Source organism: Microcaecilia unicolor, chromosome 3, assembly GCF_901765095.1.
Source record: "Microcaecilia unicolor chromosome 3, aMicUni1.1, whole genome shotgun sequence".
Taxonomy (NCBI): Eukaryota; Metazoa; Chordata; class Amphibia; order Gymnophiona; family Siphonopidae; genus Microcaecilia; species Microcaecilia unicolor.
Window position 1 is genome coordinate 331643564 of NC_044033.1, and position 16886 is coordinate 331660449.

At 44.4% G+C, this 16886-nt stretch overlaps 1 protein-coding gene across 3 annotated transcripts in view; it reads right to left on the reverse strand.

Moving 5' to 3' along the window:
* LOC115466861 (dynein light chain Tctex-type 1-like) overlaps positions 1–16080 on the reverse strand; it is a 70427-nt gene extending 54347 nt beyond the window's left edge. For 2 of the 3 annotated variants that reach the window (XM_030198424.1, XM_030198422.1), the window contains exons 1-2: positions 15963–16080; positions 5185–5226 (exon numbers count right to left, since the gene is read on the reverse strand). In XM_030198424.1, the coding sequence (XP_030054284.1) occupies positions 5185–5226; positions 15963–16040 (120 nt within the window). In that variant the 5' untranslated portion in view covers positions 16041–16080. Of the gene's footprint in view, positions 1–5184; positions 5227–15404; positions 15440–15962 lie in introns of those variants that run through there. The other variant, XM_030198423.1, reaches the window with a different exon arrangement.
* Between the last annotated feature and the right edge of the window lie 806 nt (positions 16081–16886).

A 16886-nucleotide genomic window follows, 5' to 3' on the forward strand; every position in this document is an offset into this window, starting at 1 on the left:
TCGAGGCCCTGAAAAAAGAATACGGCCTTCTTGTTGGAGAATGATTTCACTATGAGCAGTTAAAACATTATGTGACATCTCTGCCCTGGGAGCACCTAGCGGAGGATGTCCAGGAGGAACTTGCGTTGGCTTTCTCCCTAGAGGCCCAGCAGAGAGTGCCACTCTTCCATCACCACAGGCACATAAAAGATACTATGCCAGAACCGGATTATAAAACCCTATCTCAGCAGTGGACAACAGACTTGGGGACAGATGTTGCACCAGCGTTGGTGCGGTCTCACGTATTATTACTCAGACGGGTGACATACCAGTCTACACATTGGGAATTACAGTACAAATTTGTTTTTCGACTACACATTCCCCCTAGAAGAGCGTTTTATATGGGTCTGTCGTCCTGGGGGGAGTGCCCGAAGTGTGGAACAGAGGGGGGCCAACTTAGGACACATGTTTTGGACATGCAAAAGCATAGAAGGACTCTGGAAGGCCATTATAAACTATGTTAACACAATCTGGCACGAGCGTTGGAGTTATGATCCGGCTCTACTGTTTGGCCAACCCCAGCTGCGGCAGCCCTTGGCGAGGGGCTTTACAGCATTCGTAGCCAGAACCGTGATAACTGGCAAGCAGATTATCCTAACGGAGTGGTTGTCTACTAGCGCTCCCACCCGCCAACAGTGGCGGTTGAAAATGTTGTTAATGATGCGGACAGAGAGGGTGGGGATTGTTGACTTTGAATCACAGGCGGGGGAAAAATTTCAGCAATTGTGGGCACCTCTTTGGAATACGTTAACTCCATCAGCACGAAGTCATTTATTGAATGTATGAATAATGTGATATTAGTAAAAGGGAGGGGGAATGAGGGGAGGAGTAGGGGGGGAGGGGGAAAAATGTAAAAATTCCTTTTCTGTAACAAAAGTAGTTCTGTTATTGTGTGTTTTGTTCGAATAAACATGATTTAAACATAAATATTTTAAAAAGCAGCAGTCCCAGCACAGACCCCTAACTACCCTTCCCCATTGAGAATACTGACCATTTAACCCTACTCTATGTTTTCTATCTTCTAACCAATTTCTGGAATAAGCAGAATAGAATGTATTGAACTTTTTCAAGACCTTGACAGGTATTTGTGACCTGGATTGGCCACTGTTGGAAACAGGATACTGGGCTTGATGGACCTTTGGTCTGTCCCAGTGGGCAATACTTATGTACTTACATATACGTATGGTTGTTTAGAGCACTTTGTTTCTTGATATATTTGAACATTGTGTACATTGCTCTATTGTTGTTTGCTTACCAATAAAAATAGCTTCAAACTAACAGCTAAGGCATTCCTTGAATTACAGAATTGGTTCTAAATGCGCCCCATTCTAGCACCTAAACTGAGGTGCCAAGTTACAGAATTACCTCCCTAGTGCATAATTGCAAGGTGCATTCACAGGAGAGAGCCATGGAAACTTACAGAATACTGTAAGTTATGTGTGTAAACGTGCATGCCTACATTTAGATACTTTAATGCCAGTTAATACCAGCATTTTATAACAACAGTTATGTGCCTAAGTGTTCATATATAACTTGCAACCTGAGAAATTTGGTACAGTGAAGTTACTCACCTGTAGCAGGTGTTCTCTGAGGACAGCAAGCCAAGTATTCTCACATGTGTGAGACATCTTCTAACACAGCCCGGTGTAGACTCTGCCTAGAGCTTATAACAAAGAAAGTTCTGGCAGCATGCCACCATGCATGCATTCCCACTTGACAGCAAGCGCGGGTCCCCTAGTAAGATGACATAGCTTATGGAAGACAACTCCTAGGGGAGGAGTGAGGGGGTGTGAGAATACATGGCCTTCTGCCCTTGGAGAACAACTGCTACAGGTAAGTAACTTCACTTTCTCTGAGGACAAGTAGGCAAGAGGTATTTTCACAGGTGGGAATCGCCTAGCTACCAGGATCACCAAAAACAACAATGCTAGGACAACAGAAATGTTGACACTTAGAAGTAAATTAACCTGAAACTATATACATACTGATTGTGAAAGTGCAGCCTGGAACAAAAGAGAAATGGGCTTTGAAGAGTGGAATTGGGTTCTAGACTCCCAAAAAATTCTGCAGAGCTGTCTGACTGAATCGACTGTTAGATTAGGTATCTTGCTCAAGGCACTAGTGAGATGTCAGCAGAAACCAGCTGGGAGAGCTGTCATAGGCCAATGGAAGTGAGGGAAAGTAGAGCAGGAGGCCGCTTGCGGAGGCCAATCCCCACGGAGCAAGGAGGCAGGGCCATGGCCCAGAGCAGCCTGCAAGATGGAGCGCTGGAGGAAAGACATTGGCGTGTGCACGGCACTGGTGTGAACAGCGGGCAACACCAGCAACATCGGCGCAAGCACCGCACCACCAAGAGAAGCGTCGGTCCAGCACAGCGCCACCGAAGAGAATGTCGGGCCCGCTACAGAGGTGAGGAGCATGACATTCTGTTATATGCTGTTTAGTTTGGACATATTAAAGAACCTGCATCTTACTGAATGGTCTTTAGTTTGTGTTTCATTGTGGTTAGCCCAAAAAGGTAGAGGAGAGGCATCCCAGAGCAGAGGGTAAAAGCCTAATCCCTAGGGCCAGAAGGGGGCGCCCCAACGGGAGATATCACCCTGCCTAGGGCAGTGTTTCCCAAACCTGGCCCTGGAGGCACCCCAGCCAGTCACATTTTCAGGATATCCACCATGAATATTCAAGAGAGAGATATGCATGCACTGCCTCCACTTCATGCAAATCTATCTCATTAATATTCATTGTGGATATCCTGAAAACCTGACTGGCTGGGGAGCCTCCAGGATCAGGTTTCGGAACCACTGGCCTAGGGCCATTCAAGAGCCTCTTAGAAGAGGAGGATGCAGTTTGATGCTGCTGAGACAAGGAACTGGTTAGTGTCAGTATGCTTTTTAATGAAGTCAGTGACCTTCTCCATCTTGTCCCCAAAAGATTATCACCTTGGGAAGGTATGTCCGCCAATCTCTTTTGAATCGCTGGTTCCAGGTCACAGACATGTAGCCATAAGTCTACGACTTCCCATACCCATGGCAGAGAGTCTGGACGCAATATCAAATGTGTCATATGTACCCCTTACCAGATATGTTCTGCATTCCAGCTGCTTTTTGACTAACTGGCAAAGCTCTGTGGCTTGCTACTAAGGGAGAGAGTACATGAGACTAAGCATGTTGCGTGTCAGAAACTTCAAGTTAATGCTCATATAGAGCTGGCACATCTGGATGCAGGCAATGAGCATACAGGCCTTATAAAGCTTCCAAGTCCAGAATCCAGGCCTATCTACCTAGGGGAGGCAAGGCATGAGGCCTGGAACCTACGAAGGAATGGTGAGGCAGTTGCGCCTTTTCGAATCCAGGAGCCTTCTGGATATAATATTGTGTATCAACATTCTTTGACACAACCTGCACTGAGAAGGGAGATTCCCAGTTCTTCATCGGTGTGTGTTCAAGATAGGATGCAGCAGAACCGTGACCCCTTCCCTTGGGAGGAGAGTCATACTCTAGGACAAATAACATCTCTGCTCTGTGCTCCTTCTCTGACTCCAACTTAAATGGGACGGCAGTAGCCATCTCCTTGTCAAATCCAGCAAAAGAGAGACTCTCAGGTGGGGATTTACTTCTCTCTTGTGGAGGGGAGAGGTCAGAAAGGATACCGTACGACTCCTCCTCCAAGAAGTAATATGGATCCTCCTCTGACTCCCATGAACGGTCCAGATCAGTACTCTGGATGGACTGAGTAACTCTGTGCCTGCCCCAGCTCAGTGAGACCATGCCACGCCCTGAAGGGTGCCAAGATACAGCCCTACCCTCAGACTCTGGGAAAGCTTCCTCTCCCGATGCTGAGCACGTTACTGCATGGGCCGATGTCAACATCAATGCCCGGCGAGACGCCAAAGACTGTTCCACAGGACCGAAAAGGAAATCTACTGTAGCTGAATTATAAATAATATGGAAATCGGAACGATGAGTGAGATGATTACATTTGCAGATGACACAAAACTATTCAAGGTTCTTAAAACACATGCGGTCTGTGAAAAATTGCAGGAAGACCAGGCATCCAAATGGCAGATGAATTGTAATGTGGACAAATGCAAAGTGATACACATTGGGACAAATAATCCGAAACATAAGTTACCTGATGCTAGGGTCCACCTTGGGGGTCAGCACCCAAGAAAAAGATCTAGGTGTCATTGTAGACAATATGCTGAAATCTTCTGCTCAGTGTGCGGTAGCGGCCAAAAAAGCAAACGGGATGCTAGGAATTATTAGGAAAGGGATTGTAAATAAGACCGAGAATACTATGCCTCTGTATCGCTCCATGGTGCGACCTCACCTTGGTTACTGCATTCAGTTCTGGTTGCTATATCTAAAAAAAGATGTAGCGGAATTAGAAAAGGTTCAAAGAAGAGCGAATCCAGTTTAGATGATTATGATTATACACCAGGAATGTGTGTCAGCTCCAGAGATGGTCCGACTGCACCGTGCACAGTGCTTAGAGCCACTGGGAACCTTTGATGGCATGGAAGGAAAAACAGCTGTGGCTAAATCAATGACTCAATGATGATTGAAAAAAAGAGGGAAATATCACCTCATAAAATAATGGGTGTACCCAACCGATGCTCAGGTCTAAGAAGGCCCAATGAGCCAACCCCCCCCCCCCCCAAAAAAAAAAAAAAAAACTTAAAGTCAGGGAAAAAGTAACTAAGATGATAAGGACTACAAAATAAAATAAAGGAGTTAGATCCGGAAGAAAAAAATATTAAATTACCACCTGAGGGAAGGCACCAGAAGAACTGGAAAACATATATCGCTGAGAGGAGCTGCTTCAGACGTGTCTTCCCTTCACCGTGAATGAAAAGCATCACGCATGCAATGGGAGTGTAGCCTCGAGCTCTTAAAAGAAACATTACTCTGGGCAGTGTTTCTGCACCGGGTTCTGTAAATTGATGTCACTCACATGTGGGAATACCCTTTGCTTGTCCTCGGAGAATTAAATTTTGGCTGCCTGTTACAGAATTGCCACAACGAAGAATGTCAGACACTGGAAGTGGACAAAACTGCATTACTTAACTTAAAACAGGTAGGGCTTTATGAATTTGTTTAGTAACTTGAGGAAAGTCGATATGGCGAACACAAAATCACCACTTACCTCTTTAATGATAAGGCTTACTTCATCAACAATAAAAGAAGTCTAAGAGGAAAAAGAGATAGGATTTTAAATTCAAAAATCATTTTTTGATTTCAAACCCAATTTTTTAAAAATTGATGATTGCAAATATATGTTACAAGAAAATTACAACTGTAAAACAGAAAAATGGTGCATAGAACACTCTTACAAAAAGACGCAAAAGTATGAAAAAAGTGTACACAAAAGAAAAAAAAGTCTAATAAACTGGCCTCTTTGAACATTTGCTAAGGTTGAGTGAATTTCACTGAACTCTTAACTTTAGGAGCATAAAAGGTAGGTGGCATCAGGGGCAGTTTTAGTGGGGAGGAAGTTAGGAGCTTAGCACTGATTTTCAGTACCAGGCTCATAAATCTAGGCAAAAGAATAACATACCCAAAATTATAAGCATAACTTTTAAGCCCCTAAATTAAAATGAATTTTCATCTGAAAAATTATGCTCCTAAATTTGGCTGAAAACAGGGCACAAATTTAGGAGCCTATAAATTTAGGAGCTCAGCATTTTCTGAATATTGGGCTCCACTGTATTTTTTTTTTAATGTTTCAGCATTTTTATTGATGACAGTTCAAAAGAAACACATCCAACAATATAGGTGTACAATGATTCAAGTATCAAAGTGTACACAATAAAAACAGCATGATAAAGTCTGTCATCAAAGCTTTTACAATTTTATCCCCCATCCCCTACCTATAATCTTTCTCTACCCTCTATATGGATGTAAATACAAATCTTTTTAGAGAAGGTTACAATGACAGAACGTCAAACCGGCAAAACTGTATTTCAACAAGAGCAATATACCCCTCTCCCCAAATAGAAGACAATACAATCAAGGGAGTAGAGAGCTCTGACTCTAATGGCTCTCCACTAACCAACATCACATCTCACATCACCCAACCTCCTATCTACCAATCTCCTGGATCCCATCCCCCCCATTACCACCCTCCCTCTCCAATCAAATTGATCATACGAGTGTTCTTACTAATACCTATAATTGTAGTTCGTTAAGGATCATACTACGTGCACGTGGAGAAAGATTCTGTATTTATGATTCCCATATTGTCCAAAACCATTTTTTGCGTTTCACAGTATGGCAAGCATCTTGGGCCCCCCATATCATTAAAGCAGGAAAAGCATTACACCATTGTGAAAAATATGGTGAATGATCAAAGCTCCAGTTTTGTGACATACATTTTGTCACTACACTAGCCTTATATAACAGAAAACTATTCCCTTGAACAAGTGGATATAAGTGATCTAATTTTCCTACTAATAAGAATTGTGGAGGGAGTTTTAGCTGTTGATGAAATATAGTCAATGTCTCTGGAATGGAGTCACTCATCCCTTCAGGACGTTGAATCCTCCTGAAGACGCTATTCATAGCGAAACATGTCCATGTTGAGGATAAAGTATTTTTCACCTTTTAAAGTCTGAAGACAGTTTAAGAGGAAGGTGGTACATTGAAAGAAAAACAGCGCTGCACAAGACCAAAATGGAGTGATCGAGCACATAATTTCAAGCTAAGAGAATCAACGTTACGCAAATCCATCACATTGAATACCATCAGCCCATAGTGAGAGATCGTATTCATCAGATTAAGTTAAGTGTGTTATTTATTCTTAGCATACATGAAAATATATACATATTTAAGAATATGTTAAAGCAGAATAAAACAAAATAATGGCAGGCAGGAAGGGTATCTGTGCAATGATGGGTGGAAGGTGACATTATGGATCAAAGAAATTTGGTCAAATGCAATGCACCAATTACTGAGCACAATTCACAATTTATTAAGAAAATGTGTCAGCAAAATTGAGATCAGCAAAGTGGATAGTTAGGATATAAAGATACTAGGGTTTCTTTTTAAAAAAGGGCCAAGTTAAAATTTAATGCCAAGAAGTGTAGAGTGATACACTTGGGGTGTAGAAACCCAAAAGAAAGATACCGGATAGAAGGGGAGAGATTAGTTAGCTCCACTCAGGAGAGAGACCTTGGGGAGTTGGTGTCTGAGGTTCTAAAGGTGAAGAAGCAATGTGACAAGGCGACGGCCGTGGCCAGAAGGATGCTAGGCTGCATAGAGAGGGGTATAACCAGCAGAAGAAAGGAGGTGTTGATGCCCCTCTACAAGTCGTTGGTGAGGCCCCAAATGGAGAATTGTGTTCAGTTCTGGAGGCCAGATCTTGCTAAAGATGTAAAAAGACTGGAAGCGGTGCAAAGAAAAGCTACAAAAATGGTTTGGGATTTGCGTTGCAAACCGTACGAGGAGAGACTTGCTGACCTGAACATGTATACCTTGGAGGAAAGGAGAAACAGGGGTGACATGATACAGACGTTCAAATATTTGAAAGATATTAATATGCAAACAAACCTTTTCCGGAGACGGGAAGGCGGTAGAACTAGAGGACATGAATTGACGTTGAAGGGGGGGCAGACTCAGGAGTAATGTCAGAAAGTATTTTTTCACAGAGAGGGTGGTGGATACATGGAATGCCCTCCTGCGGGAGGTGGTGGAGATGAAAATGGTAATGGAATTCAAACGCGGGATAAACACAAAGGAATCCTGTTTAGAAGGAATGAATCTGCAAAATCTTAGAAAATTGGGTGGCGATGCCTGTAATTGGGAAGCGAAACCAGTGCTGGACAGACTTCTATGGTCTACGCCCTGATTGTGACTGAATAGATATGGATGGGCTTGAGTGTAAATTTTAAGGAGCTTCGATGTTAGCTTCAGAACTTTTAGTACAAGAAGAGTGCTGGGCAGACTTCTACGGTCTGTGCCCTGAGAATGGCATGGAAAAATCAAACTCAGGTATACATATAAAACCCAATGTCTCATTCTCTCGTCCCAATACAATAATGTTCCCCCTTGGCAATTAACGCACAGGGTTCATCCCTCCCAATCTCAGGCCACTTAAAAATCTTAGGCATAACAATTGACCGCAACCTAACGCTAGAAAGCCAAGGTAAGAACACGACCAAGAAAATGTTCCACACTATGTGGAAGCTCAAACGTATAAAACCTTACTTTCCCAGGGATTCATTCCGCAACATGATCCAAACTATGGTGCTAACCCATGTAGACTACTGCACTAGTATTTACATAATGTGAGGCACCTAAAGGGGAAAAAGGAGAGGAAGATAAGGACAGAGGCAGAACAGGCAGTCTGGTACCTGGAGAGCGGGACTCCAAAGCCCAGAATCCTGCAGGTGGGGCGGGCAGGCCCCCTAGAGGCTGTAGGTGGACCAGACTCAAAGGAAGGGAGAAGGACTCCAAAGCCCAGCATCCCCTGCAGTGTGAGGGAGAAACAGAGAGGAGACTGGGAGCTACCAGGAGGAGAATGGGGACTGGCTGATGGACACTAATGAGGCAGAAGGGCAACAGCTGAAAAGCCCAGATGGAGATGAATTAATGGAATTGTAGGTTGGAGAGGAGAGAGGAGGAGGAGGCAGGGAAAGAGAAGCCAGGGAGGTAAGAGCCTATGGAGATTTCTGCTTGGGCTCAGGCATCGGGGAAGAAGATAAAGGACTATATAGCCACTCAGTTCTCCCAACTAAGGGGGACATGGAATAAATCTAAGAGCCTTGTCCCTGAGAAAAAGGGAGCAGTTTCTGGAGGAGGAGGAGTGTGAGAGAACTGCATTATTCCTTGTGTTGTGAACTTGGACTGTGGGAGTGGAACTGCATTCTTCCCTGTGTGATGAACTTGAACGGTGTAAGGAGAACTGCACTATTTCCTGTGTTAAATTTGGACTGTGGAAGAGAAACTACATTTCCTTTTCTTTTTGTGTTTTGAACTTGGACTGTGGGTGAGAAACTGCATTTTCATTGGGTTTGTGAACCTGAACTTTAGGAGGGCCTTGCATTTTGCCCTGTGTTTTTGACCTGGAACTGTGGGAGAGAAACTACATTTCCTTTTGTTTTGGGGTTTTAAATTTGGACTGTGGGAGAGAAACTATATTTCCTTTTCTTTTTGTGTTTTGAATTTGGACTGTGGGAGAGGAATTGCATTCTTCTGGGGTGCTGAATGTGAACCGGAGAGAGAGGGAAACTGCACTCTAACTGGGTGTGTGAACTGATGGAGATTAATAAAGGGGTTTTTGGAGAAGAGTCAGACTGTGTTTTGGATGTTTTTGAGTCTCAAGGGGTTGTCCCAAACCTAGGGAGCCTGAGGAGGAGCTACCCCGGCACACTGGAGGAGGGGTGCTGACAATAGGCTGCAAAGATCAAATCATAAGAAAACTACAGGCAAAACACGGCTGCTAGACTCATCTTCGGAAAAACACGCTTCGAAAATGCGAAACCCCTCCTAAGAAGCTTACATTGGCTTCCTATTAACGCTCGCATAACTTTCAAAATATGCACAATAGTCCACAGAATCATCTACGGACTCTTACCAGATTACATGACGGAACTTATCGGCCCTTCTGATCGAAAATAGACCAGCATCTCTTCTAATCAAAAATACACCAGGATCCTGGTGTATGCGGCCCTTCTGATCCCAAATACACCAGGATCCTGGTGTATGTGGCCCTTCTGATGAGAAATAGAGCTGAATCTAGGTGTATGCTGCCCCTCAGACAATGCATACAGCTGGATTTAGATGTGAGCAGCCCTTCCAGAAAGTTTTGGACATATGCAAAGAGAGTTTCTGCTGTGTCTAGCAGGTACAATAATTTTAATGCTGTTTTGCTGATTTAACATTTTATGTTATGTGTTCATAGGGGAAGCTTTAAAATAAATTACATTTTTTTTTTCAAATTAAAAAAAAATTACACACATAGGCATTAAAACTTTTGCAAGTATTTTTATAGAGGACTATCTTTATTGTCATCAAGAAGAAAAAAGCAGGCATCTAGTGCTCCAGTGAAAACCACAATACAGCATTTGAAATAACAAAGCAGCTTCTGCAGTAATGAGAAATATATTTTGAAAATAACCCTCCCCCCTTCACAGAACCTTGAAAATTCCACCAGTCCCCCACAACTCCTCTTAGATCTTCTCCACCCCCCCCCCCCATCCCCTTACAAGAGAGAATGCAAATCTACTTAGCTATTGTTTTTGACAAACGGAGATGGCTGCTGTAGGGGGACCGGCTTCAACTTTATAGTCATACTCTCTCCTGTGGGCCAGATAAGCTTATCCCATGTCCCCTCATTTATCCTCAAGGAGATAAGAGTTTTCAGTTTTGGCACAGTATAAGACACTGAACAGAATATAAGAAAACCACTGGACTGCGTTTGGGGCTTATAGCCCATTTAGTTATGTTTAAACAAAAGAGATCTGAATTAAACAAAATATTTATTTCTATTTGGAGTTATAAAACCACTTGCCCTTGAAACATGTTCCAAAACAGAATAATCCATTTGTGTATCTAAAAGGCAAACTTCTACAAAACAGATGAAAATGTGATTTCATGTGCCTCAATGAAAGGAGAGTTTAATTCTACTTCCATTTAATTTCAATATATTCCATCGTCTTTATAAACACCAGGCTTCCCAAGCCTGATTACAACCAGTTAAGATGAACCCATCAGGAAATAGAATGGAGGAGTGGCCTAGTGGTTAGGGTGGTGGACTTTGGTCCTGGGGAACTGAGGGACTGAGTTCAATTCCCACTTCAGGCACAGGCAGCTCCTTGTGACTCTGGGCAAATCACTTAACCCTCCATTGCCCCATGTAAGCCACATTGAGCCTGCCATGAGTGGAAAAGCGCGGGGTACAAATGTAACAAAAATAAAATATTCTCACTGAAATCTGGCCATCTGAATTTTATAAAGCACACTGAAGAAAAATTAGCACAAACTATAGAATTTATAATTGCTGTTTCTACTAGCTACAATAAGTTTTGAAGTTGTTTTAGTCAGGGGCGTAGCTATGGATGGGCCTGGGTAGGCACAGGCCCACCAATCACAGCTCAGGCCCACCCAGTTTGTCCTACTCCTCCAACCAATCACTGCACAGCCAACAGGAAAAAGAGCAGCTCACTCAAGAATGCCCAATTGCCCCTCCTAAACGAACTGCAACAGCATCCATCTTTCGCTCCTTCCAGCATCGCAGCACCCGGTATTGCTCCCCCCCTCCGCCCCCAAATCCTCCAGTCCCCAAGCTGCCGGCAGCCTCAACGAGAAAGCAGTACACACGCTGCTTTAGACCTGCCCCCAGAAGCCTTTCTTTCTGCTTCAACTTCCTGTTCCCGCATAGGAGGGAAACTGTAGGAGAGAGAAAGGCTTCCAGGGTAGGTCTAAAGCAGTATGTGTACTGCTTTCTCACTGAAGCTGCTGCCGACTCGAGGGATTGGAAGATCGGGGGGGGGGGGCGATACTGAGCGCCACGGGGCTGGAAAGAGAGAAAGAAGACTCCAGTGCTGGTGGCGGCAGCAGGCAGGCGGGCGGGCGGGCGGGGGGGGGGGGGGGGGGGGGGAGATGAGTGGGACTTGGTGACTGAATGGGAAAGAATGACAAGAGGAAAGACAAGAAATGCAAAAGCCAACCTGGAAAAGAATTTAGAAGACTGACACATGGAAAGTGGAAGAGAGTGGGACCAGTTCACCCAGAAAAATAAAGTGCTCAGACAACAAAGGTAGAAAAGAAAAAAATAATTTTTATTTAATATTTTTTACAGATTGAGGTGTGCCTGCTTTGTGAAATGTACCTTTTTAAAAAAAACTTTAAATTTTTATTTCTTTTTAGTTTTGTATTTTGCAGAGTACAGTATAAAAAAAAAACATTTATGTTTCTCTCTTACCCATATTGCCCTGCTTGTAGAGACTGGCTTTCTTGGGTGGAGGTAAGGGGGGGGGGTCTTCATTTCAGTTTTTGTCTGAATGTTTTTTTTTGTGAGTGTAATGTTGGTGGTGGGCTTCTGGGTGGGGATGGGCTCTTCACTGCCTACGGGAAAAAAGGTATATTTAATCTTTTTTCCCTAGACAGTGAAGAGCCCACCCCCACCCAGAAACCCACCAATAATGTTGGGGTAGGCTCATTGCACTGGTTAAAAAAAACCAACCAACCTTTTTTAAAAATGTTATGTTGTTGGGTTTTGGGGTGGGGATGGTCTCTGCAGTGCCCAGGTTTAAAATTAAAAAAAAAACCCCTTTATATTTAATGTAGGCAGGTTCCTGGATGGGAGTGGCCTCTGCAGTGGCCAGGACATTAAAAAACAAAAGGTTTTATATTTAATGCTGGTGTGCTTCAGGGTTGGGGGGTGCTAGACTATGGGGGATGGGTAGGGGATAGGACAGGACTGACACTAGATTACAAGGTAGGGGTGGGGGTTAGGGTGGGGCTGATGCATAGCAATGAGATGGATGACAGGGAAGGGAAGGGCTGATGCTGGGCTATGGGTGAGGGGGGGCTGGGTAGAGAAGGGCTGATGCCGGGCTACGGGGCTGGATGGAGGGGTAGAGAAGCAAAGTTTGAAGGATAATATCATTGCTGTAATTATAGTCCTATTGTGGATTAAAAACTGGTTGAAGGATAGGAAACAGAGAGTGGGGTTAAATGGGCAGTATTCACAATGGAGAAGGGTAGTTAGTGGGGTTCCTCAGGGGTCTGTGCTAGGACCGCTGCTTTTTAATATATTTATAAATGATTTAGAGATGGGAGTAACTAGCGAGGTAATTAAATTTGCTGATGACACAAAGTTATTCAAAGTCGTTAACTTGTGACAGGATTGTGAAAAATTACAGAAGGACCTTACGAGACTGGGAGACTGGGCAGCTAAATGACAGATGACGTTTAATGTGAGCAAGTGCAAGGTGATGCATGTGGGAAAAAAGAACCCGAATTATAGCTACGTCATGCAAGGTTCCACGTTAGGAGTTACGGACCAAGAAAGGGACCTGGGTGTCGTCGTCGATAATACGCTGAAACCTTCTGCTCAGTGTGCTGCTGCGGCTCGGAAAGCGAATAGAATGTTAGGTATTATTCGGAAAGGTATGGAAAACAGGTGTGAGGATGTTATAATGTCGTTATATCGCTCCATGGTGCACCCACACCTTAAGTATTGTGTTCAATTCTGGTTGCCGCATCTCAAGAAACATATAGTGGAATTGGAAAAGGTGCAGCGAAGGGCGACTAAAATGATAGCGGGGATGAGATGACTTCCCTATGAAGAAAGACTAAGGAGGCTAGGGCTTTTCAGCTTGGAGAAGAAACGGCTGAGGGGAGACATGATAGAGGTATATAAAATAATGAGTGGAGTGGAACAGGTGGATGTGAAGCGTCTGTTCACGCTTTCAAAAAATACTAGGACTAGGGGGCATGGATGAAACTACAGTGTAGTAAATTTAAAACAAATTGGAGAAAATTTTTCTTCACCCAATGCGTAATTAAACTCTGGAATTCATTGCCGGAGAACGTGGTGAAGGCGGTTAGCTTGGCAGAGTTTTAAAAAGGGTTAGACGGTTTCCTAAAGGACAAGTCCATAAACCGCTACTAAATGGACTTGGGAAAAATCCACAATTCCGGGAATAACATGTATAGAATGTTTGGGAAGCTTGCCAGGTGCCCTTGGCCTGGATTGGCCACTGTCGTGGACAGGATGCTGGGCTCGATGTACCCTTGGTCTTTTCCCAGTGTGGCATTACTTATGTACTTATACTGTAGGATCCTGTCATGTGTGTTATGTTTGCCATTATAGTAGATTTTTGCCTGGTCAAGTTTAAGATGTGTGATAATGTAACCATATTTAAAAAGACAAAATTGAATATCACTAAAACCAGTGGTGTAGCCAGACCTAACATTTTGGGTGGGCCCACAGCATACAGGTATGAGTAGTGTTTCTTGCTACAAAATAATGCATTAGAATGTACTTGATCAGTGGCGTAGGAAGGGGGGGAGGGGCAGTCCGCCCCGGGTGCACGCGCTCGGGGGGTGCCGGCCCCGCTGGTTCCCTGCTCTCTGCCCCGGAACAGGTTACTTCCTGTTCCGAGGCAGAGAGAGCAGGGAACCAGCGGGGCCGACACAGCTCCGAGCGACGTGCACTCGGGGCGGATTGGCCCTCCCGCAGGTAAGAATGCGGTCCGGGGGGGGGGGGTTGCGCAGCGGCGACCCGCCCCGGGTGCCATTAGCCCTCGCTATGGCACTGTACTTGATGATGGATTGATTAATAAGTAGTATGCCCAACATCTGCCCTGCAGCAACATAATTTAAAAACAATATTTTCTCCTCCACCTTGTAAGACACTGCCTACCCACCCAACAAAAACAGTGTTAGACAGTACTTGTTACAGATGGACCGACAATAAAGAACGTCAACGTGGATGCAGCAGCTCACAGGTTTGCTTGCTGTGTTTTGATGAACGGCAATGACGGCTGCGCGGGGGAGAAGAAACAGAGATTAATCAAATGTCTTCCTTACTTACAGTGGACTAGATAGGCTCACTTCCACTCCAGTCTATTACACCTTCTTAAAGATTCGCCGAGGAAAGAGAATAGCGAATCGCTGCGCTGGGTTATGGCTGGTGATCACTGCAGTGTAAGCAGCAGCGGCCGTCAAAACAAAGACACGCTCCAGCCTTAAGGTTATACTTAGATCCGGAGGATCCCACAGATCTAGCTTTTACACCGTCCCTAGCGCCGGCCTTGGATGGAGTGAGGAGGAAAACGACGAGATGAAATAAAATGGACTAGAGAAGTTGACCAAGCTTAATTTTGGGAAAAGGTAATACTGATATAGACCTAAAGAGATGGAGGTCAACAAATGAAAGAAGATAAACATTTCAAGAGAAGAATAAACAAGGGGACTTGGGGGAAGACCAAGAAAATGGACAAGTGAAAAAAAACAACAACATTTTAAATCAAAGATGTAACCGGCTCTCACAGGCTCTCAGAGTCGTTTGTTAACTTTTTAAGAATTTTGGGAGCCGGTTCTCCATGGCTACTTTAACAAATGGATCCCAAAATGTGGGCTTGGGCCCCTCCTGAAGTCTCTTTTACTTTGCTGGCGAGAGAGAGAGCCCCCTGTTAACAATTTACCAGCACACCCCTGGATGTAAGTAACCAGTTAAGATAGTTATACTAGCTGCTGGGATGGATGGTTTAAATGCGTTCTTTCCTCGTTTTTTCAACGGCTGAAGGTACCAGAGGGGATAAAAAGTGGATAACTAAATAAATGCGCAGGGACGGTAACACAAGCACATTAATCCCGGACAAGAGGGTTAGCTATAGCGTTAATGTCTTCCCTCACCTCCTCCACCAAATGAAACTCATCCATATTTTCCCTGTCACGCACTGCACTGCGCAGTGCGCACACCAGCTGCCGGGCCGCGCGCGCTGGTGAGGGGGAGGGGTGCCAATTGTCGGCAGAGCGCGCCAGTGGTACGGGGAGAGCAAGGCGTGGTGGTGGTTAATTAATAAAGGCATGTTTGCACTGCAGTGGTTACTATAACACAAAACGCTATATTGTTTCTTGACCTTCATCTTTACTTTCATTATTCTAAGGTAAAGAAAAAAGAGCGACCAAATGTGATTTAAAGAGGCTATTAAGGATAGGAGGTTTTGGCCAATGCTGAGCACGAACCTGGTGAGTGCTTTAAAAGATTGTAACTGAAAAGTTAGTCTCAGCACCCGGGTATTTTTTTTAAGCCTTTCCTCCTGCCAGTGGTGGATCATCTACACACCTCTTCACAGTAGGAAGAAGGGAATCTCTACAGTATATGGTTTGGATTCGCCAGCATTGTTTTGCCATCCATTATTTTTATTTATTTTTTGGTACATAATCCCCGCAATGAGTTAAGTACCTTACCTCTCTCCTCCAGGGCAGTATTAGTCCAACTGGCACCAAAAGCATTGAGGTCGGTGGGCACTTTGAGCATCTGCACATGCCTAAAGTCTGTCAGTTTCTGCCCCTTCTGAAACAGGAAGTTTGGAGGGGGAGGAAGCAGATCCCCAGGGCTGGAAGGTACAACATTAAACAAATCACAGGGGCAGGGAGGTGGAGAGAAGTGCTGGAGACTATGGGGGCAGGGAGGAAAAAAATGCTGGGCACCATGATGGGGGATTCAGAGGTAGGGAAGGATGCTGGATGCTTTGTGTGTAGCAGGGGAACGAATATGAGATGGTAGGTAATGGAGCTGGAGGCAGAGCTTGGACCCCTTCCCAAAAATAAAAAGGTGTTCCGCTGCCCCTGACTCATAATACTAAATTTGACTGAAGTTTATTGGACAGTTCTTAGAAGCACCTATGACTCAGGAGGTTTGGGGGAAGGTAGGTTAACAGTGGCGTAGCCACAGGTGGGCCAGGGCCCACCCACTTAGGGCTCAGGGCCAGGCCCAGGCCCACCCAACAGTAGCACACGTTTAGCGGTAGCTGGTGGGGATCCCAAGCTCTGCCAGCTGAAGACATCCTCCTGATAGTAATTAAAATGCTGCTCTCCATGATACTGGCACCTGTGCATGCTCAGTTTTCAGCGCATGCCTAGTGCAGACTACCAAGGTAGAAAGAAGCATTTTCCCGCAAGCGCCAGCTCAGATATTTTTCTGGTGAGTTGTGAAGAACACTTGGTGCCCACCCATTTCTTGCCTAGGCCCACCTAAAATCTGTTGTCTGGCTATGCCCCTAGTAGCTTTGCAGTGTACCAAGGAGTGACAGTATGTCTTTTGTATATGATTTTTTGTTTTTTCTTTGTTAAATTCTTAGTTTCTTAATTTTAAAAGAAAAGGTTGGCACT